We start from the raw sequence: 25,975 nt of genomic DNA, 5'->3' as shown, positions 1-25,975 counted from the left end.
ACTCTTTCCTTTTTTTTTTCTCCCCAGAATGTTTGTATGATAGAATAGCACAAGAAACTGTGGATGAAACTGAAATTGCACAGAGACTCTCCAAAGTCAACAAGTACATCTGTGAAAAAATCATGGATATCAATAAATCATGTAAAAATGAAGAAAGGAGGGAAATTGCAAAGTACAATTTGCAATAAATTTTGGATTTTTAATAAAGTCTTAGTGTTTTACTTAAGTGTTGGTTTTTGATTTGTGTGGCATTTTTGCTGATGGGAGAAGCTGAATTGAAGCGTTGCTCTCTTCCTATAAGTGATACGTTTTTTGAGCGGTTCTGTCATGGTGTAAACTGCTTTTAACTAATGTAAGATATATTGTAAGTTCACTCACAATGAAAACTGAAGTTTCCAAGGTTTCTCCATCGAGCTGCAGTTTGTTACCTGCGGTTGTACATTGGTTGTGGTTCTGCGGACACCGACCCATTTGCCCTGCGTTGAGTTTTACTGGAGTTAGTGGATCTCAGCTGCAATAAAGCATCTGCTTAGAAGGAAGAACTGTACAAAATTCACTTTGCTATTGAAAAGGATTTTACTGTATTTTACAAAGTGTTTTTTTCTGAAATGAAGTTTCAATCGTTTGTTTTTACAAATCTTTGTTTTGATCTCTAACAATATATTTGATCAAAAATACACAAAGAATGTTTCTTTTTCAATTATCTTGTAGGTAGATCACTATTACCATCACAGTTAAAAAAACCGAAAACTGAACAATAAACAACAAAGAACCCAAAGCTGTAAGTTGTAAAATCATGATAATTCATTTTAATAAATAAATCTAAAACTAGTTCTTTTTCAGGGACCAAGACACTTCAGATTTCTGGTTGTGATATAAAGTTCCTCAGTGTGTCCATACTATTGTTCTTGAAATATTACCTTTTTAGTGTATTTGTACTTTCAAACAATTTAAAAATTGCCACACTATGGCAAGAGTATGTACAGTAGGAAATTTAGTACAATTTTTTTGGGGTCCATAATTTCACAATGGACACTTTTAGCACAGATTTTAATTACAAATAAAAATAATTTTCTACATTGAAGTTAGACTTGCGATGCAAAGTTTTTAGAAATAATTTGTCATCTGAACTATATGTTATTGTCTGTAAGTGAAACAAAATATTCTCTTTTCATGAAGGATTTAGAGATAACTTGAGGTCTGGATTGATGAATTTTGAGGGTTTGTGATCTCGATTAACCTTCTATTTATTCTGTGCTCACAGATGTGATATCTACCTTTCAGCCTGCCTGTTCCTGAGTGTCAGGATTTATTTCTTTTCTACTACCACTGCAGTTCTGTTTCCTGTAGTTCTAAAAAACTTCCCATTTCTTATCACCTTCCTGTAGCACTGGTTTACCCTGAGGTGGAGCCTTTTTCAGTGTCCTGTAAATGTAGATAATGTGGAAAGGAGCAGGCTGCTGGGGTGGACTCGCCTGGCCTGGAAGTCTTTAAATGGTAAAAGGTATAGATGTGGCACCTGGGGACATGGCTTAGTGGTGGGATTGGCAGTGCTGGGTGAATGCCTGGACTTGATGATCTTAAAGGTATTTTCCAACCTAAATGATTCCATAATTCTTTAAAGGGCTGGGTGAGTGGAAGAAAAAGAGGAGGGAGAAGAGGAGGAGGTGTGCTAGAATTGCCCTGCCTCTCTTAGAAGAGATGAGACAAACAACAGGCTGTTTCTCCCTGTATTTCACCTGTATGCAATCAATGTCTTAACTCATAATTGAGTGTTTGCTTTATGCTTTCTATTGTCCACTTTCATGGTTGCCTTGCACCAGCCTCAAGCTGTGCTGCCAAACAGGAGCACCACATTTTCAGAGTGGTGCACCTGCATTCCTGCCCCTTCCCTTAGCCCTGCAGGTGTGGTTGGACAGGTGTGTCAGATCCCACTGATTTCCAGGGTTCATTTCTCAGCAGCTGCTTCCCGTGGGATGGAGCCAGAGGTTTCGTGGTTAGGCGTGGAAAGATCAGGAGTGTGTTTTTCCAGTGTCTTATGTGTGCCCTGAAATTTCTTTGAACAGCCTCCCTTGTCTCCTGCTAATATCAAAAGTGTTCTTAGGTAGTGTTTAATGAAGTGCATAAATGTTTATGCTTCCTAATTTGGGATGCTAAATAGCAAATTAGTGTTTAAAATGTCAATGCATGTATCCTTTTGTTAATTAAAAAGAACAAATAGAGATAACGCTGAAAAAACCATTTCAACAGCAAGTTTCCCCTTTTCAAGCAGACTTATGAATGTACAGGGTTGTTTGTTTTTTTTTTCAAGTGATACTAAGGGAACCCACTATTTTGGGGAAAATGTCCATAATTTCCTCACTCTTTTGTGGCTTTAGTACTAATGTGTTTCCATTGTAACACTTTCTTTAATGAGAAGATCAAGCTGCACTTCTTAGAAGATAAGCCTATTTGAGACAGCATTTTATGAAACCTGGAAAAAGCAGCTTAGAATGTAATTAGAGTTAGGACTCCAGCCTGGCCCCAAAAATCAGAGGTGTTAATTCCTTCTGCAAAACCAGCATCACCTTTCTAAGGCTTCTCCTTGACATGCTCATCCCATCAGATGTTAATATTGCATTTTGCTGAAGAATTTAAATGTTCTCCTTGGGCACAGTGTCTTGGAAAGCTTCATTAAAATTTTCCTTGAGATTTCATCAGCCCCGGTTAGTTTTCATTTGAGTTCAACAGGGGTATTTGGGTGACACAAAAAAGTTCAGTTCCCTTTGAAACATAGTGTCAATGGGGGCTAAGAAATGTGTCCATTGGACTGGGCAAGTGGTGTTTAATGTGGCACTCGAAGCTTTGTTGAGTCTTGTTAAAGGAGTAGGACATATTAAAGGTAGAACACCTCTTCATTGTATTACAACTTGAACTAAATCTTTGGATACTGGAAATAAGTTTTTTGCTAATAATAAGCCATTTTTGCACACTGTGGTTGTAGGGCAGCATGGTAGGGGCTCTGCAGGAGGTAATGGGTGTGTGAATAACATTTTATACTTGCATTTGGTCATTACTCTTGTCTTTCCCTCCCCATGAGCCAGCATCAAGGTTGTACAGTTGTTTCTCAGCGTGTCTGTTTGAAGTAGGGAAATAGGCTGCAGTTCTGTGTTCCAGAAATACCCAAGAAAAATAGGAACTTTAATGGGGTGTGCTTTTCTGCATTGCAAAACTGATGTATAAATTAACTGTGAGTTTCATTTCATTTTCCTACATTGCATTTATGGCCAGGGCTGTTCTTGTTGGTACATTAATTTTTTCCATAATTGTGCCTGCCTGTACATAGTTTGCTTTGTTCATATTGTGTCTGCTGTGAATCTACCATAGGAAACTTTATAGAAAATAGTCCCTACTAACTTTTTCCTGCTCTAGGGTAACTTCATACCTTGTACATCACAAGAAACAGGAAGAGTTGATAGAAAATGAAGTTGGTTTTATTACACCCTGTAATACCCCTCATTCATCATTCTAAGGTTTGTGCTGTGCCATTACCTCATACTGTAAACCTGGATTTGTAAGGATCAGAAAGTCATGGATTTAAGAGGAAGTGACAGTTTACTCTTTTTTAAATCAAAGCAGGAAGGAGGTATTGTTGTTATATGAATAATCTGATCTTCTGTTGCCACACATTGCTGCAGTAATTTGTGATATTCATGATCTGATCCATATTAAAGTGCCTCTGGCACACTTGCAAGGAAGCAAGATTAGAGTTAACAAAAAGGGCTTTATTTTCTATTAGTGATTTTATAAGGGATATGAGCTATTGTGTTAAAGGAGAGAATCCTACCAGGGACTTTAATACATGAGTCAGGAAATCTAGCCACTCAATTAAAAAAAGAAAGCTAGTATTTATTAGAGAGGGGAAAAAAAATATTAGTTTCTGCTGTTCCAGAACAGGTTTGGATTTACTGGTGCTTTATAGAGACGGTAGGGTTTTTTAAAAAACAGTAAAATACTTACATCAAAGTTGAACTCTAAATAGGAATTTGGGGTTGCATTGGTTAGCTGTTGTTGGCTGTGCATTCTCCCTGTGTGAGGTCACTTCTTTGCACCTTACCTTTAATGTTGTATCTGAGAGATTACTCTGATGGCTGCTTTGTTGTCTTAAGCAGAGATTATTATTCTCTTGGAAGGTTTAAGTAGCAATAAATTGAACTTTTTGGGATTTAGTGAAATTGTAAAGATAATTCTACTTCATACTTCCAGAATCTATAGACTTTTAAAAATTAAAGCTAAGTGCAGTTCATTGTTGAAATGATACAATCTTGAAGCAGAACCTCAGAGAATTGTGTGAATTGGGAACATTGTGTATTAGCTGTAGCTTCACTGTGTATTAGCTGTGTTCACAGCTCTTGAGAACACCAAATCTGGCTGGTTTCAGAAAGAGAAAGCAAGGTTGTGTCACATGGAGCTGTTCTGAGGATTATTTCAGTATTCCATCTTTCTGACATGAGAATTCTCTTCTGAAGGGACCAAGACACAATTTGTGCCTGCTCAGAATTAGGTGGTAACTTTCTCCATACTCTTGAAAATATTTGTCATTCTGTGTGTGCCTTTAGTCTCGGATTGATGAAGTCATAACATCAATTGCTCAGACTTTATTGGTGTCATTTTTTTCATCATAACAGTGTGGAACTCTGAAGTGATTCATATAACACCGAGACAATAAAAGTGTTATGAAGTGCAATCATTGCATGTTTCATGCTCAATAGCTAATTTTTAATTTCACCATCTTGGATATTTTTTCATCCCCTCAGGGTTCCTAAATAGGAAAAGAGAATCATTTGGACTTGGACAACAAGAGCAGTGATTCAAGAAGGAATTAATTTATGTGGTTGTTCATCTGTTTTACTTTTGCAATTATTTCTCCTGTTTATGTTTGAATGAAAACTTTCATTCCGTGCGTCAGATACCCTCTTGTTGTGCAGTGAAATCATGGTCCTGTGGTTGTGAGATCATTTGTTTACCATAAAGAGGAAAATACCTCACTTACAGCATCAGATGAAGTTGCATTATGGCTGGATCAGAACAAAGGTGAAAGTGAGTCTGGGAGGGGAGGAAGAAGCTGAGCCTAAAGGATTTTTTTTTCTGTGTTGCCTTCTGGCTAGAAAACTTCTTCCAACAAAGGAAATAGTTTCCTCCACATTTAGCAGAATATCAGCTTTATGTTCCTTGTTTATTGATAGTAAAGCCTTAATGGAACTAAAGTCTTTATGAATATATATGTTTATTGCATCAGGCTACCTACTGTCATGCTGAATTTTGGTCTTTGGTGGTTTGAAATAAAAGAGTCACAGAAAATTTCCTGAACAACCCAAGACAGGCATAGGCTGGGGGTGATTCAGCTTTTATTGTAATATAACAATTGCTAAAAGTTCTGTGAAATAGAAGACAAGAAATTATGTGTGTTGGTGCTTGTGTATCCTTTATAGTTGGCCTGAGCTTTCATGCTTTTGGAGTGGAGAGGGGTGCAGGTTTCATGGGATAGGCTGATCATCAGAGGAATGGGCTGTGAGCACCCTTTGGTGTTCACCCTGCTGAATGTGAATGATGTCCTGGGACAGCAGCAGAGGGAATGTGCCTTGATAGTGCCATATCACACTGATACCAGCCCCTCCTGCAGGAGACTCAGATGAAAAAGCTTTTATGGAAGTTTCATATCCTTTATACTCAAATATATCTTTAATGTCAGCCCAAATGTTTATTTAAATCTTACTGAGTTGTAGTTTAGTTTTTAAAAAATGTACTTTTATGTGTTTCTCACTTTTCTTGTAATTACTGAGTATTGGTGTTCTGGGAGATGTCTTTCTCCATGTTTAATTTGGGGTGTTAAGTCACTGATACATGAAAATAGTCCATTTGGACATTCTGGTTTTGTGAGCCAGATGAACTATGATTTTACCTTTCCTTACGGAGTCCTCTGCAGGATTTCTGGAAGTACCTTTAGAGTATAATTCTCAAAATGTGTAGGATGGAAGGTGGATGGGTCAAAGCATTGCCTCCAAGTTAATGTTCTGTGTTTTCATTTCTTTAAGACTCTTAGCTTATGAAAACCTAAAACTCTGTAAAGTAGGATTTTGCTTTATTTTCCTGCACTGTGTATTAAAATTCTTTGACACTCATTGGTTTCTTTGCGTTTGCAAGGACACTTTCATCTTTCAGGACCAACTTCTTTTTGCTATAGATCCTTACAGGAATAAGCAATCAAGTGTGTGCCTTTTGGGGTTAAACAAGGCTGAAGGTGCTGTTGTAGTATCTCCTCTCCTTTGTAGGACCGTGCACGGAGCCACCTTCCTTGCTAGGATTGGGAAGAACACCCTTGAGGGTTGGCTTCTCTTTAGGTATTGTCCCCTAATGCAGCTCATCCAAGAAAGGTTGTTTATTGCCACACTGGTGGATATGGGCAACTTCAACTCTATGGCTTTACTGAACTTACAGAGTGACTGAGATTCACTCACCCAGCCTGATGTGGAGGAGTATCCTTAGTCTGGTGGTGCAGGAAGGCGAAGAAGAGGTGGTAAAAGAGTCACATAGGCCTTTCCCCCTTTCCCATAGAGAGTTAGTATGTGCAATTGAGGTGAAGTCTGTAGCCAAACAGCAAAATCCCAAGCAGTTCAACTGGCATTTAAGGTTTCAGTCAGTGAAAAGTTTTATTAATTAAAAAAATCCAATCACTCTTAAAGCTCCCAGAATTTAACCTTTAAGAAGTGGCAAATCAGCATTTTCTTCTGCAGCCAGGGGCCTCTATCTATTGCACATACACAGCTGTATGTGTACAGGTGTGATGTGCCATTATTCTGTGTAAATCTGTCTGTGCCATGTAAATCCACAACTTGATGATGTTCCTGACGGTGCCCAGCCCTGCCTGTTTTCCTGGTGTTCCTTTTTCCATGCTGTTCCTTCTGCAAATGGGAGTCTGTCCTCTGTGCTTGCCTCAGAGGGACAAGACGGGAGCGTTTCATGATTCCTGCCTTGCAAATTGTCAGCAGGGCTCTGAAGTGAAATACCTGCTTGTTATTCCTGGGGGTGACTGACACAGAACTAGAGCATTTCCCTGGGAGATCTGGTAGTGCTGCTGTCACCGTAAGGCAGACTTTGCCATTCAGGGACTTCACACAGCAGCATTTTCTTGGTGGTTTTTTTTTTTTTTTTTGTTTGTTTGTTTTTGTTTTGTTTTTTTTTTCCCTGCCCTGTCAATGCCTAGATTGTAGCAAAGAAAATTTCATTCTCACATGGAGGTCTTTAAGTGATAACATGGAATAAGTAAATCTTTCAGCTGTGTCTCTTAAAAACATTAATTTCTCAGAGGTTCCCCTGCTTTTGCAGAGGGTCAGTGGCCTGGAAGTTTCACACCAAATGGCAGTGCCCAGCTGAGTGCTGGAAAGCATTGGGCACCTTGACAGATTTATTTTGATCTATGGCTTTAATCTGCCCTCTGTTACTTCCTTTTCCCAGCTGCTGTGTGAAAACAGCCACCTGGTGAACTGGGGAAGAAAGAGCCATTTCCAATTCTATGATTTAAGTGTGTTTCTTGATAAAAATGTTTTTAGCTGTGTCTAAAGGTGTGCAGGCTGTGGTGGCTGCTGGGCCATTCCATAAGCTGGTGTGGCTCCCTGCAGAACACATCACAAAACTTCACTCAGCTGCTCCCTTGAAAAGAAACCTTGGCTGGACCACAGCAATGCTGTTCAGAAAATCCAGCATTCTTGAGAATCCATCAAAGTGTGAAATCCATCTTTTCCTTGAGTGGTTTATTCTGGTGCTTAATGCTACTCTCACTGCTCAACCTGTGCCTTATTTCTCTGTGAGTCTTTCTGGCTTAACATCTTATTCCTAGTTCTTGATTTGCCTGTCTTAATATCTTCCCCCAGTATTTCTGCAGCTCATGAACACCTCAATAGACTGAGTGCCTTCACTTTCCTTCCACCACAGATTTTCTAGGTCATGACTGACTCATTTTGGAAATGCTTTTCCTTTATGCCTACCCAAACTCGCTTGAGTTTTATGGAAATACTTTCTATAGGAGTGTTTGGTTTAGTTAGTGTGATACAATCTGGTGGTTTAGGACACGTCGCTTTGTATTAGAATGTGATACACAATACTAATTTCATTTTGTGGGCCAACCTTAATTTAATTTTGTAGGAAAAAAAACTGATACAACTTGATACTTAACCAATTGATGTCCCAGTGTATTTTCCTTTTTACTCTATTACTAAGTATAGCTCTGTCCTGGAAATGTTGTTCTTCAAATGAGTTTTTTATCTCTGTTCCACTTTCCTCTTTGATTCTGTGCCAGTCACATGCCAGTGAGGAGACAGAGCACGTTCTTCCTGCTTTCCAGCTGCTTGTTCCTGTACTCACAGCTGCGCCAGGCAGGTGGGTGACAGGGCCCAACAAGGCTGTGAAGGGCAGCAGGTGAACAGAGTTTCACAGAAAATAGGACAGTGAAGAAGTAAAACAGAAGAAAGGGAAGGCAGAGCCATTTTACTCCTGTGAAAAGTGTCTTCAGGATAGGTGCAGGGTTTCCTTGGTTGAAGATGCCTTTCAGTTGCCAAAGGATGGGGAAGAGTTATCACCATTATGTTGTGATATGTTCTCAGAACTGGGTAGGGTATCCTTAGGGAGAAACTTCAACTTTTGTGGAATAACTTCACTCTGGAGCCTCCAGCCAAGTCCCAAGAAGGAATCAGACCTGACAGAAGAGCTTGCTGTGCATCAGCCCTTGCTGTGTCTTCTATGATAAATTAAAGACTGCTTTGGGTAGGACTTACACACATTTTGTTTGACCATTCCTGCTAAATGCTCAATATCCCCTCTTAACCTCAGAGGTGAGATGAGGAACTGCCAAGTTCCTCCACTGAGATGGTTTTATGAAAATTGTTCTTTGCCAGAATTTTGAAGGTCAAAACCAGCTTAAATATGTAAACAGATATTCTATCAAGGTAAAGTAAAAAAAAAAACTTACAATTAATCTCTTCTAAGAAGTTGCTTCCTTCCTTTGAGAATTTTGAATAGTGCTAGACAAGGTTCTTCTAAATTTCCTTCATCATCTCTCTGAAGATTCCCTATTAATTAAGATAGTAATTTATAAATGTTATGAAACCATGTTATTGACTTATTTCTATTTGTAAAGACACCAGGAAATTTGTGTACTGCAGCCTTTGAAAAGTAATTAATGGTTCACTCCTAAATGCCTATTGATATTTTTGTGCTTCCTATTGATTTAAAATTAATATCTCTGCTAATTTAAAGCTCACATGCTGGTATGTCCAGCTTCCAAAGAATGGACAGGACATCATCGCTGAGCTGATCTAGTTAAAGTGATGACCCTCATCTGATGACCTCAAGAAAAAAAGTACTGGCAAAGTTCTGCCTAGTCTGGGCTTCCTCCTTCTCTGGTGCTGGTGGAAGGTGGCCCTTTCCCACGTGATTTGGGAGGGGTTGGGTAGGTTTCAACTAACTAGTGGCTTAATGATGGGAGGAGTTAGATCAGAGCACTTTAAGTGCATGTTGTAATACCAAGGGCAGAAACCTGTTGATGCCCTTACCCCAGTGCTGCAGGATTGTTAAACACTCTGGGCAAGGCCTTGGTGATGTTTTGCAGGGTTATGGGTGGTGCAGAAGTTACTCTCGAGGTCTCCTTGCTTACCTGACTAACCCGATTTCCTGTTCAGGAGCTCAGGTAGAACCTGTACCTGAGAGGTTTCACCTTTGTGGTGCAAGATGTTGCAGGATTTTCATCCTCTGTGTGTGAGTGATTTGCTTCTCATCAATACCTGTCCAGTGGTGAGATCCAGAGCGTCCCACTGGCGTCACTCCAGAGGGCAGCTCAGCTGCAGCAGCTGCTCAGGCTGCAGAGTTTGCTGAATGCATTTAGGGTGGGGGGCACTTTGTGTGCAGCCCCTCTGGCCCGCTGCTCAGGGAACCTGCATGGCGTTCTCTTCCTCGAGCAAGGACTATACAGACAGTACTGCAGAAGTTTGTGACCTTTTCTTTTATTGCTGGGTAACAAACTCTTTTCTGGTCTGGGAAACCAACTTTAGTGGAGCTTTTTTAGCAGAGGGATGCTTTGTTGGCCAGTATTGCCTCTGCTCTGCATGTGAGAATCTCCCATTTGTACTGTCGGGTACCCCAAATGTAATTACTGGAAGAATCAGATATGGTATGATTAAAGGAATTCATATTTGTTATTCAAGGGTTTTCTCTGTATTAAATATTTCAGCAAAATTTCAGTAACCAGTGACCTCTTTTGAAAAGTGACTCATGGCAAAATTTCAGTGACCTCTTTTGAGAAGTGACTCACTGCATTTTAAAGGCTTTGTAACCAAGTCATTCCTTCTTGTCAGGGACATGGAAGATGAATAGATCGTTCTCAGGGGAAGTCCCTTTTCACTGCCTCTGGTGATGCTCAGCTGCATCACAGCTTTTAATTGCCTGCAGGCTCCTGCAGGACTGTCTGTGTCCCCTCTGGCATGACCTACATCCTTGCAGAGCCACAAATCCCTTGGCACTGGTTAGGGGGGCCTGAGCACAGGACAGAAAGTCCTGTTGTTGCTAATCCCTCGCTGACTCCCAGGGCTGGAAGCTATGTGACAGTCTCTTGTTTGCCTAAATTCATCTGGCATTATCTTGCCTTTAGAAGGATGCAAATGAATTTTCTGTATTAAAGATGATGGTAGAAATGTAGGTGGTGTCTTGAGCATTATGGATACTGGGTGTATCCACAATGAAACCCAAGGAAGGATGTATTAAAAAGAGCACAGCACCTTATCAAGCCAGGAATTCATACATCATGATACATATGTGTTTTTTCTTGAAAGAGGGAATAAACAGTGAAATAATCATTCCAGCTGTAGCCTGCTTGCTGCTGGTCACATCAAACTGTATGAATGTGTCAGATAGTTCAGTTTAGTTGGAAGGCTTGGGCTACTGGACGAATAAGATGTTATTTCAGGTGAGTTAAAGGAAACATTAAAGTCTGCTATGGAAAGGAAGAATTTAGAAGATGTAAGGGTCTTCTTGCTCATTTTGGAAAGTTCTCCAAGAATATCTGTTCCACTAATCTGTAACCCTAGAAGTGTCTGGACCTGTTGGTGGACTTGTAGCACGGGGCTGAAGTTACTGGTCCTGTGCTGTTGAAGTCCCAGTGTTCCACAGGTTCATCTGTTCCAGTTTTGCTTTTTTTATGCTAATGGCAGATAAACTGAGAACATTGTTCTCCAGGACTTGATTATTTTGTTTCCCCCCACCCAGCTTCCAGTTTGAATTTACTCATGCGCAGCAGTCTATTCATTTGTTCTTGAGTTGCTGCCAAGTTTGAGCAGCTTTTTTTCCCTGTCTCTGAAAAGTTTATGAGAGATCATACCCATTTTACCTTTGCTAGGCTGACCTGTTTCTCAAATTTTTCGGGAGATTCACTCACCCATTCATCTGCTGTAATCCTACTCAGTGTCTCCTGCACTTGCCTGATCTTTCTCCATCAGTGATGCTTTTGTGCTGGGTTTTATCTTGGGTGGTAACAGTACATTTTACAGAGACATTATCTTTCCAGAAATGCCTTTCTCTAGAAATATCTTCATGGCTTTGTCATGCTGAGGGCTCATAATTCAGCTGCAATCAATGCCTCTGCTGAGGTTGTTATCCTTCCTTTGAGTTAATGTATAGCAGACTTCTTATCACTGTAAGAACTTGCTGTCAAACTTAATCTCACCTCCATTATTCCACTTCTGAAAGTCATCTGGAGGGATCTCTACTTCCCATCTGATATTTCTCTGTTGCTGCATCATACTGATATTACCTCTCAGTATGGTGCCATTAGTTTGTCTCTCTTGAGTCTATCCTTAACCAGTGCACAAATGAAAACTGGCTTTGCTTTTCCGTAGATTTTTACCCATTCTAAAACTGTTTGTAAACATTTAATGAAACCTCAAATTGTCCCAGTAGAGCAAGTAGTTTTCCTTACACTAAATGACATAGTTCTCAGAAATAGGGAGCTGGTGACTTGTTCAGCATCACACCTTGAGTCAGAAATGAGCACTGAGGACACAATCCCAAGTCCTCTGTTCTTAGAGTCATAAAATAACACTGTATGCTCTTTATCAGAAAACCATCCAAAGGCTTTTATAAAATGGGGAATGTCAGTGCAAACTTGAGGCTGGGATCTGGAAAGCCATCTGGAAGATAAATTTAATGAGAACTGCATTTTCAAGGTTCTTGGGTAGCTCCAAATAGTGACATTTGGATATTTTAGCCATTTTTTGATATTTTGATGGATCTGATTTCTGGGGTACTGTACATGCACTTCCCTATGATACTGTTGCAATATCAGGCTGAGCTTCACCATTGTTTTTCTTTACATATTTATTAAACATGAATAGCTCAGGTGAGCTGATGGTATGTAATGCCACACTCATCTGTATGTGCTTGCCTCGAGGACTTGTGGCAAGATTCATTTTGAACTTTCCAACTCTTGAGCTGCATGTGTAATATCCCTGAAAAAAACCACCCCAAATGTTCACGTTGCTCCCTGATGCCCCCAATTCTAGTTGCTGTTGTTGTGTTTATTGTGCAGATTAATCTCGAAGCACGGAGTGATTGTGAGCTTAAGCAATAATGTGGAGTGAAATCTCCTCAGTAACCGAGTTACGAGGGAGTTCATTCCTGAGAAAGCGAAGGAACGCTAAGCTTCGCATCCGGCTGTGTAACCTGGCACCTCCCTTGGAGCTGGGATTAGTCTAATTCCCTCTGCTGCCTCAGCACCGCCTGGCCTTGCTTCACTTCCCCGGCATCCCAAACATCATACGCGTTCCCACAGAAGTTGCCACTTTGGGATTTGCACAGTTTTACCTGCCCATCCTCTGCAACCACCCTCCTGCCTCCGAGCCAGGGAGGAAACTCCAGCTGAAAGCTTCTTAACTTAAAAAAAACAAACGAAAATAAAAAAAGAAAAAAAAAAAGAAAAAAGAAAAAAACCCACAAAACCAAACCAAATGAAAAATCCCTCAAAAAAAAAAAAAAAAAAAAAAGCGCCCAGCAAAAAATCCCCCATCAAATAGCCTGAGCAAATTACCTTTTGTTGTTTGTTTTGCGTACAGGGTAAGACTATACCAGCTGTGTACAAAGGTTGAGAAGAGCATGTAGGCCCATGCTAGGATAGGATAATCTTTGGATGACAGAGGTTCAAATTTGCAATTAAGTTGCTGCAGTTTAGCACACCATAGTTTTGTGTTTGTGTGTGAGAGCAGTTGCTCTACAGTGTCTGCAAGCCTAAACCCTCTCTCTGTGAACCAAAAGAAGTCAAATTGCTTCAGGGTTTTGCTGTGGAAGTGCACAAAAAGGGAGTCACTGTGGTTCTCACATGGCCAGAACAGGAGTCTGAGTGCTGCTGTGGCTGAGCTGGATGCCAAGCTTTAGAGTGAATCATTTTGCAGAATTTCCACTGTCAAAAAGTGGGTTTTTTCCCCTAATTTCCCATTGTTTCACTTGCAACCAGAAAAACCCCAAATTAGCTTTGTTTGTGGGAATACACAGGATCACATATCTGTGCTGGTTCACAAGTCAGAGGGCAACAAAATCTAGACAAGACGGTGCATCTTTTGTTTTTTAACTCTGGATCGCATTTCAAAGGCATAATCGAATCCTGAAGCCCCAATCTGAGGATCTTGTTGCATGCGCTGATCTGTGCGTGCTCTCTGTAGCCATGACCAGCCCTGGCCAGCCCTGACCAGCCCTCGGCGTGGGACGTGCTGCAGAGCGGCTCTGAATTCCTATTAGAGGCAACGGGAACCTTTCCAATGTGTCACAAACCAAGCCTACGGGGAAGGAATCTGCCCTCTGCACAGTAGCAGCCCTATTGCTCAAGCTCAGGGCGGATACAGCCAGTGCAAGGTGGCCTTGAGAGGAAGTTTCTTTGGTGAGATGCCCTAGTATGGGCTGTTTGCATAGCTGGGCATTGTAAAGAGGATTTCTTAGGAGCAGCTGAAGCGGAGTTGTGCAAACACCGTTCTGACATCAGTCATGCTGATGGCACGTGTACACAGAGTAGCAGTCACTCCTTATATATGGGAATCACAAATACGCGTTGACAGAAAAATATATTTAAGCAGTTTCCAGTGCGTGCTGTAATGAGGAAACCAGCCATTGTGTTCCACAGAGCTGCATGCTTTAAATGCCTAACAGTAGAGAACAACCCAAAGTGAATCACAGTAATAGAAAAGGAAGTGTTTACATCTCTCAAAACGTTCTGTACAATAATCATTCCTTCTTTATAAACTCGATTTTGGCAAATTCGAATCTGAATGAGATGAAGTTTGAAACACAGGCTTTCACGGCAAGGTACAGCTCGGTGTGTAATCTTTTGCAGGTGGCTGTTGTTCCTTTATTTGTATTTCCATATTGCTTAGCAACCCCCCCGGCCTGGACCAGGACCTCGCTGCTGCGAGTGCTCTGGTGACACTGATGGAATGGATGGCTGCCGCCTGGGAGAATGCACTGTTTTGTAGGGAAGCCAAAAGTAAACTAATGGTTTCTCATTCTGTCCTCTCCGAATGAGAAGTGATGAGGGCCAGCTGATATTTAGCCATGGGATTATAACTCTTGAATTACTGAGTCAACACAAATATTTGGGGGCCCTGTCAAGCATGTGGGCTCAAGTGGGTGTAGTTTTCCCAGGTTTTGTGTCCTGATGGCCAAAGCAGGGAGCTCAGGCTCCGAGTGTGGGGCAGGCTGGATTGCTGCTCCCTGGATCACCATTTGCTGACCGAGCAAATAACTGCTCATGCTTTGTGCGTCCCTGCAATTAAAGAGGAGCAGCCTACCCCGCATTGCTGAGCACTTACTGATCCCTCCCCTGCCAGTGGCACAGCACCTGGATCCCTCAGACTGCCGCTGCACACCACGCTCCATGCCCTCGCTCAGGATGTTATGTAAGTCAACGTTTGCGGAGCTGTGCCCAAGTCCTCGTCTCACCTCTGAAGCAGAGATGTCCTGATGTTTCAAGGGTTTGTAGAAAGCAGTAAGATCTCTGTTTGAGAGCTGGAAAGTTGGAAAAAGTAGACTAACTTTTAATCTCAGAGTCCTTTCATCAGCAAATTCCACACAGCTCTGGCACAGCTGTGCGTGAGCATTTTGGAGTAGGGATTTGCTGCTGCAGACCAGAACAGCCACTGATCAGCAGCTTGTGTTTGATAATCATGGCCAAGCTCTTAAATAGTGAAGTTCATGCCTGTGCTCCAAACCCTCCCCTCGCCCTGCAGCAGCCCTGCCTGCCTTGGACAGAGGACAGGATGCAGTGCAGTCCCCCTTTCGACAGGAAACGTGATTGTCTGGCAGTGGAAGGGAGTTTGGGTGATAAACACTAACACTTGAATGGTATTTAAATACTCCCAGATCCTTTGGAGCTGTTTCTGGTGCTGTACTAGGGTGTGTTTGGCTCAGAAGTGGTGAGAATAATATTCTGCTCTGTGACAGTGCCCAGATGCCACCCAGGGCCAGGCCATGGCCAAGGCTCTGCACAGCTGTCTCAGGACACTGGTGGTTTGCACATGGTGGTGTGTTTTAATAGCAGATCCTTGTGCCCAGAGGTCACACAGGGGAACCACGTGAAAGGCCTTTGCATCGAGAGGTTAAAAACAACTTATGTTAATTCTGGGCTCCAGCCAAAGTTACCCAGCTGTTTAGCTGAGACTGGGAGCTGAGAGACCAAAAAAAGGGCACACGCAATTAAAATGTCACTCTCTGGAGAGAGAGAGAGAGAGAGAGAAAGGGTTAGCTGTCAATGAAACTAAAGTGATGCAGGCCTGACTGCAGGAAATGGTTTGGGAGGAGTGGCCTAAGTGTGAACACTGTGGGCATGTGCTCAGTTTCCCCCCAGGTGCCCTGGGAGATGAGACAGACCTTCCTGTAATGTACTGGTGGGTGGTGGGATGCTTGTGGTAGCAAAGGATGCCCTAAGCTTTAGTTGCTGGAGTTGTGTGGCTGCAGTGTCACAAACTAAACTTTACATTGGTGACTAAGGATGACAAATGCCTCATGTAGAATTCACCTTTGTTGCAAGGAAGCAGTGGAAAGCAAAATCTTTTTTTTTAAATGTTCCCTTTATGTTGGTTCCCAAAGCCATGACCTTCCGTATTTCGTATCTCATGATATGGTACTGGCTGACTCCTCTGTGACTGACATTTTCTACCCAGCACTTCTGAATTTCTAAATAGAGTCCTGTTCACAGGTCAATTATTGCTCTGTACATGCCAAATATTTGGACTCTGAATGCAATGGCCCTTGCTTCTAGTTTGAATCTTCTCCATCGTTATCCTCCTTTCCTCTTTTCTGCTCACAAAACTCCCATTGCTGCATGGGAGCACGTTCCGTTGTGCACTTCCCCTCTCAGTGCTTTAACAAGTTGAGCAAACTTGCTGAGCAAACTCTCTAGCCAAATACAAAGAAATTCATATTTAAACTTTCCCAGCAGAAAGATGGAAACTGGTGAAATTTCCTTTTGGATCAGCCTCTTCTGTCAATAGATGGTTCTGCTGAGAGGATCCCAATGCCCAGTTCCTTCAGCAGTTTTTTTCACAGCAGCTGTGACACAAGTGCTGTCCTATAAAAATGACATCTTCTTAACCTTGACGTCATTGCCAGTGGTTGAAAATCCAAACCACCAATTTTTTTGAGTTTGTCTGACTTTGTTCCACCTGACATGACGCTGATAGTGTTATGTTTGGCTGGAATGCAAATGAAATGGTGTCATGTGCAAGCCAGTCCAAAAGGTCAGAGGAAGGAAAGTTTAGCATCAGTTTAGGGGAAAAAAAAGCCAACAAACATAATTTCATTTTCTATGTTTATAGGCCTCCAAATCATCTATGATAGTGATGCAAACCAGCAGACATCAATCTTTTCCATAATAAAAAGAAGCATAGGTTGTCAAAAGTAATTTACCTTTTAAGGGATCCTGAAGTGTGAAAACATAAGTACTTTACACAGGAATAGAGACGAACAAAAGGTAGGAAATACTTTTCATAGATGCCTGGTGAAGTCTGATTATTTGTGGCCTCATCAGATTTTTTTTTAATAAGAAAAGAAGGGTAATTTCAATTTCAAATCCAGCTTAGCTGTGAAATGAAGAAAAAAAGAGTTAGATCTATCTTTCTGAATGAAGGGAGAAATTATCTTCCTGTAAAATAATCTAAAAGTCATGCTTGTTCTGTGCTTGAGTGCTTACAGCTCACAAAACCCTTTCCCAAAAGAACTTGTCTTCCTTTCACCAGCGACCTGGAAACGGAGAAGCTGTGTGGCAAAGGTTTCTTAAACTCCTTGCCTTGGTTGCCTCCAGAGCTATAAATCCTATTCCTCCTTCCTCCCAATGTAGTTTCCTGTCCATTGGAAAAATCTGTTTTGTTATATACATCACTCTTCTACCCTACCTGAAATGCTAAGTTAAAGCAAATATCTGTTTGTTGCCAGTTTGCTTTTTGGTTTGGTTTTTTTTTTCAGGAGTATTTTTTTATTATTAGAAATGAAACCACTAGCCCCAGGTTTATTGTTTTTTTCCCCAACAAACTTCTATTCTGCCCAAAGTTTTCCCCTATTGTAAGACTAAAAAAAATTGCCATGAGCCTTCAGTTACTGCAATTTGTGGAGATCTCTGTTTTTCTGCACGTTTGGAATTGTCAGGGACAGACATTTGTGCCTTTGTATGTACAAGAACAAATGACAGGAGTCAGAAGCTGATCTGTCTAATGCCATCTGACAATGGGTGTGCGGATTTTACACCACCAAAATCTGTGAACTATTCAAAGTTGCTGCACCAGATTAGAGCTTACAAAGCCAAAAGAGACTTTTGTCTCCCAAAGAGGGAAGATCTGCCCAGCTCTGCCTCCCCAGGTTTGGCACCTCTCAGCTGCAGCCAGGTCTGGAGAGTGGAGGAGGAAGGGAGCTGTGGCTCTGGCTGCTCTGTGGCTGCCAGCTTTGTCCCGCTGCTGGTCACATCTTCCAGGGTGGGACTTTTCACTCTGGTGCTGGGAGTTGGGGTAGATTTGCCTGATGTGGGGAGCAGGGGCTCCCCTGTTTTTCAGCTGGGATTGAACATGACTTTCCTCAGCACTGTGCTGGCTCTGGTGCCACTTTTCCCAGACATCAGCTGAGGTAACACCTCTGTCCTGCACAGCTCTGTAGGAGTGGCTGTGCCCTCATGTGCTGCTTGGAAAACACAGTAACGTGGTTTGCTCATGTACATAAAAACTTTTTTGCCTTTCATTCTCTGTGTGGCCTTTTGATATTAATAGCTGTCAGATTTCCACTTCTTCACATTTTTTATCTGCTTTGCATATGCCATTCGGTATCTCTTTTGTACATGACAACACCGTAAGGCTTTTGTTGTACAAATTTTTAATAAAAAAGCCAAAATATTTGAAAGCTAAAGCGGATATTACTTTTCCCATGGAGTATGCAACCTTTGATAGCCCAGACCTTTGATAAAGTGCATTGTAAGCCATGCACTGTATTCAGAAAGTATTTAAATGTTTGGTGGTGGGTCTGGTTTTTTGTAACAGATGAGCATTTTGCTCTCAGAAGAGTAAACAGTTAGTAAACGTAGTGAGAAACTGTTATAATTACAGACAGTACTGGCACATGACCTTCAGCCTTTGAGTCCTGAGCTCTTTCAGAACCCCACTGCTTGGGTCTGGTGTCTGGCTTCCTTCTGTCAGAAGGGTTGAGGGGCAGATGAGGCATGGGAGGTGGGAAGGTGTGGCTGTGGGGTGGAGCACTGTGACAGAAGGGAACTTCATCCTTTATCCCAGATCCCAATGGGCTAGGGGCTGAGAAAACACCTCCTGCCAGAGGTTCTGCGTCTGCTTGTGTGGTAGGGCCCAAGAGGCAGAGGAAGGAAGCCCCACAACCAGGAAGGGACAGGGTTATCTGGGATCAAAGCCCTCAGTGGTGGTTCCAGCAGTGCCAGCCAAAGCCCTGGCACTGTTCTCAGAGGTCTCCTGACAGATTGGAGAGGCTTTGAAGGTGGAGGCACGACCCCGGTGTTGGATGCTGTGGGGAAGGGCAGGCCCCGCCGGCGCTGGCTGAGCGCTGAACTCTGGTGAACTCGCCGTTCTCACTCTGATGTTTGCCTTAGAGGCCCTGGGCTAGAACATTGCTGTGGCATTTCACCTCCTGGCCCGCAGCCCATCGTGATGCCGCTGCCTACCCTTGCATCACTGAGCCTTGTTATGAATGACTGGAGAAAGTGCCATTACAGATCTGCTGCTGCTGGGGGCACTCCCCAAAACAGCTCACAACAACACCCCGTGTCTAAAAAAAAACAGGCACTGCATGAATTCACAGAGCCCTTGGTGTGCTGATGTTACAGCAAGATTTGGTGCTGCACATGACCCACTTACAGCCTGGGAATGTTTTCAGCTTTGCTTTTTTTCACCTAGAGATCCTTGCTTTCCCCTGTGCTGTCCATTTTTAAAAAGGAAAGAAAATAAAAAGACACCAAAAGAAGGCTTCTCTTGCAAAAGAGGCTTACATCCTTGCATAAATCCCTCTGTCATTGTGATTTTCACACTGGCCTGCTCTTGCATGTCTTTGTTACTTTGCCTTTCTGTGGCGTATTCCCAGTCCTCACACTCCCTGCCCTTAGCAGCTGAGGTGAATCTAATGCACACCCATCTTTGTGCACCCATTTCCCTGTGTCCTTACTGATGATCTTCAGGAAAGTTCCTTTATTTTATAGACAGAAAATAATGAACAGGAAGGAAATCATGAGCTTGAGAGGAGAAGTGTTGAAAGTGCTCGCAGTGAAAGTTTTTCCAGCGGTGTGGCTCAGGCTGAGCCACGGCGACAGGAAGGGCCTGCCAGTGGGAGAGCTAGAAAGTGATCTTGCTTTGTAAACAAACTGCTGAAACTCCTCGCTGCAGTGTGTTTGTGCCCTCTGTGACAGACAGGCATCTGCCCACGCAACCCTTGGCACTGATCAGAAGATCTGGATCTGCTGATCAGCTGTGCTCTGGGAAGGCTGGGAGGGAGCAGAGCTGGGTACGCTGAGAGGCACTCGCTGAGCACATCCAGAGCTTCACCAGGGTGTGCTGAGGGCATCCAGAGCTTCACCTGGGTGAGCTGAGGGCATCCAGAGCTTCACCTGGGTGTGCTGAGAGCATCCAGAGCTTCACCTGGGTGTGCTGAGCACATCCAGAGCTTCACCTGGGTGTGCTGAGCTTCACCTGGGTGTGCTGAGAGCATCCAGAGCTTCACCTGGGTGAGCTGAGGGCATCCAGAGCTTCACCTGGGTGAGCTGAGGGCATCCAGAGCTTCACCTGGCTGTGCTGAGCTTCACCTGGGTGTGCTGAGCACATCCAGAGCTTCACCTGGGTGTGCTGAGCTTCACCTGGGTGTGCTGAGAGCATCCAGAGCTTCACCTGGGTGTGCAGAGCTTCACCAGGGTGTGCTGAGCACATCCAGAGCTTCACTGGGTGTGCTGAGCTTCACCTGGGTGTGCTGAGAACATCCAGAGCTTCACCTGGGTGTGCAGAGCTTCACCAGGGTGTGCTGAGCACATCCAGAGCTTCACCTGGGTGTGCTGAGCACATCCAGAGCTTCACCTGGGTGTGCTGAGCTTCACCTGGGTGTGCTGCCCAGCCCCGTGCCCAGGGCAGTGCAGGGTGCCCTTCCCAGACAAGGTGTGGCAGCCAGGTATGGACAGCTCCAAGGAGCTGGCAGCAGCCCAGTGCAGATGCTGGATCCAGTGTAAGAGCTGCATTTAGGCCTCACTTAGTAGCAGTCTGTCTTATCTCATGGCACTGCTCCTGAACAAAATGATGCACTGCTGAAATGCTCCCCCCTAATGCTCTATTTTCCTACAGGATGTCCATTTCTTGCATTTTTTAAGCTTCAAGTAGTGCAGCCTTACCAAGATTTAGCACACACACCACCTGTGCTGAATGACTTAGAGCACGGGCTGTAATCCAGTGCTGCACCTCAAGTTATGAATTCGCTAATCAGCATCTCTCCTTGGCATAGGCTTCTGGTTAGTGAGGAAATCCCTTAGCCTCTCTGCCTGGAATTGCTCTTTAAACAGGGATGCTAATCTTTATGGACCCTGATGGTTGTGCTGTGCTGATTCGCTAGTTAATATTTTCAAAGCACTTTGAAGATGAAAAATGATGAGTATTATTGGCCTTTTATCTAAAAATGACATTTTAAAACATGGAGCTAGGGAAAGATCTGCATAAATTAGCACGTGTTGATTATGCTCTATCTTTCCTTTTCATCTGAATGTATTAAGTAGCAAGAGAACTGTGAGAATTTGTATCTTTCCTTTTCATCTGAATTTATTAAACAGTAAAAGGACTCTGTGAATTAGTAATCTAATTTGAACATCAAACCAAAAGCAAAATTCTTCCTAATCCATCTTGCAGATCTTTCACCAGCAGTAGAGTTTTCTTCCATATCTCAGGTTAAGAATGAAGTTTCCGGCTTTGTGGACTGACAAGACTGTAATACAGAATTATTTTTCCAGTTCAGCCTGGAGAGTCAGTAACAATTCCACTTTGCAGTGAAAAAAACGATGAGCATCAGTCAAGCCCAACTTGCTCACCCAAATCAGTAATGTTGAACCAGGCAGTTTTCACTGATTTTGGGAGCGAGCTCTGCTTTAGAAACTGCTGTGATTTTCTTGGCATTTAACACAGTAACATTAGTTCAGTCGTTTGAATGTTTTTCTTCAGTAAATGTACATGATAATTATAACTTCTTGTACTTCACAAAATTTTATTCACTCTTGCAAGATCTTTTCAATTGTGAAGTGTAAGATAGTATTACATTGTGATCTGTTAATTTTTTTGCTTCCAAAATCAGGTATTGCTAATTTATAATAGAGGGTATATAGCACAAAAGCTAGTGAAGGATCCTGTCTTGGCTTCATTATTTGAGACAAGTCGCAGCTGAAAAATCTTTTTTTCCTCTCCAATTTCCAATCCCAGGGTGAAGGAAGTTACAGCTATTTAGTGAAAATCTTTGAGGAATTTTAAACCTTCTCAGTAATGGACTACAGCAGGATGTGGGGAAAGGAGACAGGCCCCTGATGAGCTGGGAGAGGAAAGGCAAAATCTCAGCTACTTACGAGAAGTTCCAGAAATCAGGATCTCTCCAGCTTGATGCTGATTTCAGCTGCAAATATAGATATTTAATTTTATGCAGCCACCAGATGAAATGGGGAAAAAATCAAAATGGTGTAGTTTGCTGCTTTTGCTTTGAAGTATTGCAGATCTTTAAAAAAGAAACAAAAACAGGGGAAAAATCCAACCCACCAACATAGAATAAAAATTTAACCTTTGCAATGGTAGAACCTTCATTTAGCAATAACATTTTACCCAGACATCATTGCCACTGGTCTCCCCAGAGCCAGGAACAGTGGTTGCAGACATGGTGCCCATGATGTTCCCTTAGGATGAGTGGCTGGAACAAGCAGCCAGAACATCATTCCAGAGTCCCCATCCCAGTTTTCCTGCATCTGAGACCTTGAGGTGGCAACACAACCCCTAACCTCCTGTTAGCAATGAGACATTTCTCTGGCAGCCACATTTAGAAGGGTATATTGTGTATATGTGTACATTTGCTGCGCTGTGAAGTTCTATTTTTTTTTTCTTTAGTTTTAGAATAATTTCCTCTTTGTGCTGTGGTGAATTGCTCTGGATGAAGGTACCTTCGTACTGTGGAATAAAAATTAAGCCTCATCTTTTTAACAGAAATGAAAGTCCTTGGTAGTCACTGGAGTAGCTCTGAAGCTCATCTGCCAGTCAGCTTGGTGTTGAAGTAATTAAAGAGGTCAGGCACAAAAATATCGTGTACCTGGAGCTTTGCCAGCCTCTTTCTCCCATCTCTTATCATGCCCGTCCATTTGGGATTCTTCTACAAGCTTTGTTATGTTCATCGTGTAGATTAGTGGTCTGCAACTATTAACAACAAACTTTGATGCTGCAGGAGTGGGAATTGCTTGAATAAACAATTTCACAAGTAAATGGAGTCACAGCTCTGAACCAAGAGAGCTCCAAACTTGATTTAATTTACAGAGGTCAAAAAGTAAATGGGATTGTTGCTTGGGGAGGTAACTTGAGGAGAACACGTAGTGTTCCCTCACAACAAAGGGATGAAGGGCAAAAAATTTCATTGACTTCTGGAGTTTGGTTTTAATTGGCTTTATTTCTACCATCGCCAGCACAGCAAGCAACCTGTGTGAGCAGAGGGATGCTGGTTGGTAAAGATGCTTTTTTTTTTGCATATTTTTACCTTTTCAGAGCAGTTCAGTACAAATTTTCCACAAGGGATAAGCAGGGGAGTTTGCTCCAGAAAACAGGAGACAGTGGGGCAGGAACTGCCAAAGGAGCAAGTCTGGGTCACTGTTTCTGCTTGGGTTTCCTGAACATCTTTTTTCCAGATGCCCTGCAGCTGCTTCTGAGAAAGCAATTTTATTTTGTTTATTTGCTTGTAGTCTGGATTATTTGTGCAGAGGAGTGGAGTGCCATTCCCAGGCACTTTTAATTGCAGAAGACTGTCACTTCCAGTGTGCAGGCAGTAGGGTTTACTGAGCATTTCCTGAGAGATTTAGCAGGATATTGGGAGATCAGCTAAGTGTCTGTAAAACATCTGACTGTTCACTCCGGATTTACCCACAGCCGTCCTCGGTTGCCAGTGGTGACTGCCAAGGTATTTCTGCCTGTTTGCCAGCCCCTTCCCTGGGGTGGGCAGACACTGCTGCTCTTCTGCTAGGTGGAGGGACTGGGCAATAACGTGGAAGTTTGTTGGAAGTGTCACAGAACAGTTGGGATTGCTGGAGAGACACAGGGAGGTACAGCAAGCACAGACTAAGCTTCCTTAGAGCTCAGCTGCTGGTAGAATCACTTAATCCCGTGATTATTTTTGCTCAGAGCTGTTGGGAATGATGGGGAAGTCAATCACTGACTTTCCTCCTAACCCAGCCAGCTTCCCACCAATTCATCCAACCTCAATGCGAGTCAGTGCTCAGAAACTTTTCTCCAGTAGAATTCCTGACAGTATTGCAGAAAGCTGCTCCTGATCTGCATCCTCCCCTCTTTATCCTCTCATAGCTCTGCCTTCAGCAGCTGAGCAGGAGCCAACACCTGACCCAGGGTGTTAATAGGAGCCACCCTCAGCAGCCAGCAGCTCCTGGGGCAGGTGCAGAGGTCAGGCACGGAGCCTCAGCTGCCCCTGCCCAAGGAGAGGCTGTGCCTGTCCCTGCCATGCCACCCAACCCCTCCTACTGTGCTTCCTGAGGACCTGGCCCTGACCCCGGGCACAGGACGAGCTCCCCAGGCACATGGCCTGCCCTGGTGGCAGCTCCTGAAGGAGCTGTAGGATATGGTGTGTGCACCTCCCATGGATAATTAAAGGAGACGCAGATGGCGGCGCCCGCGATGTTCCCCGTAAGTCACAGCACGTAACAGAAAATGAAGTGATAGTTTGAGGTGGTGGCACATGTAGCTTCAGGTGTTTGTTTAATATTCAGCGTTTATGCTCAGTGAGAGCTGGGATGTGAGCTTTCAAATGTTACTCCATGGCTGTGCATCACTGCACGTTTTGTTTTTTTTTTTTTCTTGTTTTTCCTTTTCAGGGCCTGACAGATGGTGATGTTTAGATTAAAAGTAATTTCTTTATTAAGCAAACACCCGTGTTGTCAGTGATTTTTAACAGGAGCTTCATTTGTTGAAACAAGGCTGTTGTGCAGCTAAAGTGTCTGAAAAGGATGGAGGGCTTTAGAAAGACACCAAAGAGAAATTTGGTGTCTGAAGAGCAAGCAGTGATAGTCACACCTGGGGCTGGCAGATCCAGATTCTGTGTCTTTGCTGTTGTGAGGGAGACCTCAAGGGCACCATGAAACCTTCCCTTCCAAAGTGCTCTGATTTTTGCATTCCTAAACGAGGGAAATGATCCAGAAATTAGCAATGGGAATTCTGGACAGGCTAAAAGTAGGTTGTTTTTCCTATACTGCTTTCCAGCCAGGTGTTCCACTGTATTGACCATGGATGTGAGACAGGTGCTAGGGGCAGCCTGTGCGAGGAGAAAAGGCCAGACCACTCAAGTACCCAACTTCCATCGAAGAGCTGGAGCAGCTTCTGACCTGTGAGTCTCCTGAGGAAGGACTTTACCTTAAATCATGTCCCCCAGCAAACAGGGAATCCTGGTGAGGTGGGCAGGAGGTAGAGAATCAGAGACAGGAATGGGGGTTTGCTCCTGGTTAGAGTGCAATCCAAAGCCTGTGGAGGAAGTGCCAGCCTGTATGGAGCTGTGGGTACGGTCCCATGGGTCGCTTCTGCCACTGGTTGGTTCCCTGCATTCCCATGTTCCTAGCTAATAGTTCTCAGTTTCTGGAGGAAATCAAAATTCCCTGCGGGTCCTATGGGCAGTGGCCAGTGTGGGTCCCTGTCACAGGCAGTCTCCTGCCACAGCCTGGTCTGATGGCACAGGCTGTGGCTCAGGGCTGCCTTTGGGTTTCTGTGCAAGGGAGATGGATAATGGGACCATTTGTAACATCAGATCCATTTTATGGGCTAAAAACATGGTAACTAGTTAGCTAGCTTGAAGATTCCCACTCAGCACTGTGCTGTAACGTGGTCTTCTTGGGAATAAAAATGTCAGTCAAAGGAAACCAAATTTTAATTCTGCCATTGAAAGCCATTTTTTTTTTCTTCTAAGTTCCTATGGGAAGGTAGATAAACCTTCAAAAAATGAAAATGCACTCTCACTAAAATTATCCTACTTTTGGGGTCACATTTTAATCAAAACCGTACCTGCCTTCAGGAAAAAAAAAAAAAAAGTAAAACTGATTGAATTTAATAACTAAAGGAACATAAACTGTCTGCTTTGAAATGTATAATCTCACATGACATTTATTTCATAATGTGATCAAATCATATATGTTGTTATGGGGACA

At 42.9% G+C, this 25,975-nt stretch overlaps 1 protein-coding gene across 12 annotated transcripts in view; it reads left to right on the top strand.

Moving 5' to 3' along the window:
- LOC137478706 (cytosolic carboxypeptidase 6-like) overlaps window positions 1-25,975 on the top strand; it is an 886,432-nt gene that overhangs the window by 563,520 nt on the left and 296,937 nt on the right. For 9 of the 12 annotated variants that reach the window (XM_068198693.1, XM_068198689.1, XM_068198690.1 and 6 more), the window contains one exon: window positions 28-226. The exons of the other annotated variants lie outside the window; for them this stretch is intronic. In XM_068198693.1, coding sequence (XP_068054794.1) covers window positions 28-188 — 161 coding nt within the window. In that variant the 3' untranslated portion in view covers window positions 189-226. Of the gene's footprint in view, window positions 1-27; window positions 227-25,975 lie in introns of those variants that run through there. 12 annotated transcript variants of the gene reach the window in all.

This window comes from Anomalospiza imberbis, chromosome 9 (genome assembly GCF_031753505.1).
Source record: "Anomalospiza imberbis isolate Cuckoo-Finch-1a 21T00152 chromosome 9, ASM3175350v1, whole genome shotgun sequence".
In the NCBI taxonomy this organism is placed as follows: domain Eukaryota; kingdom Metazoa; phylum Chordata; class Aves; order Passeriformes; family Viduidae; genus Anomalospiza; species Anomalospiza imberbis.
This window is presented reverse-complemented; position numbering and strand designations above follow the sequence as displayed.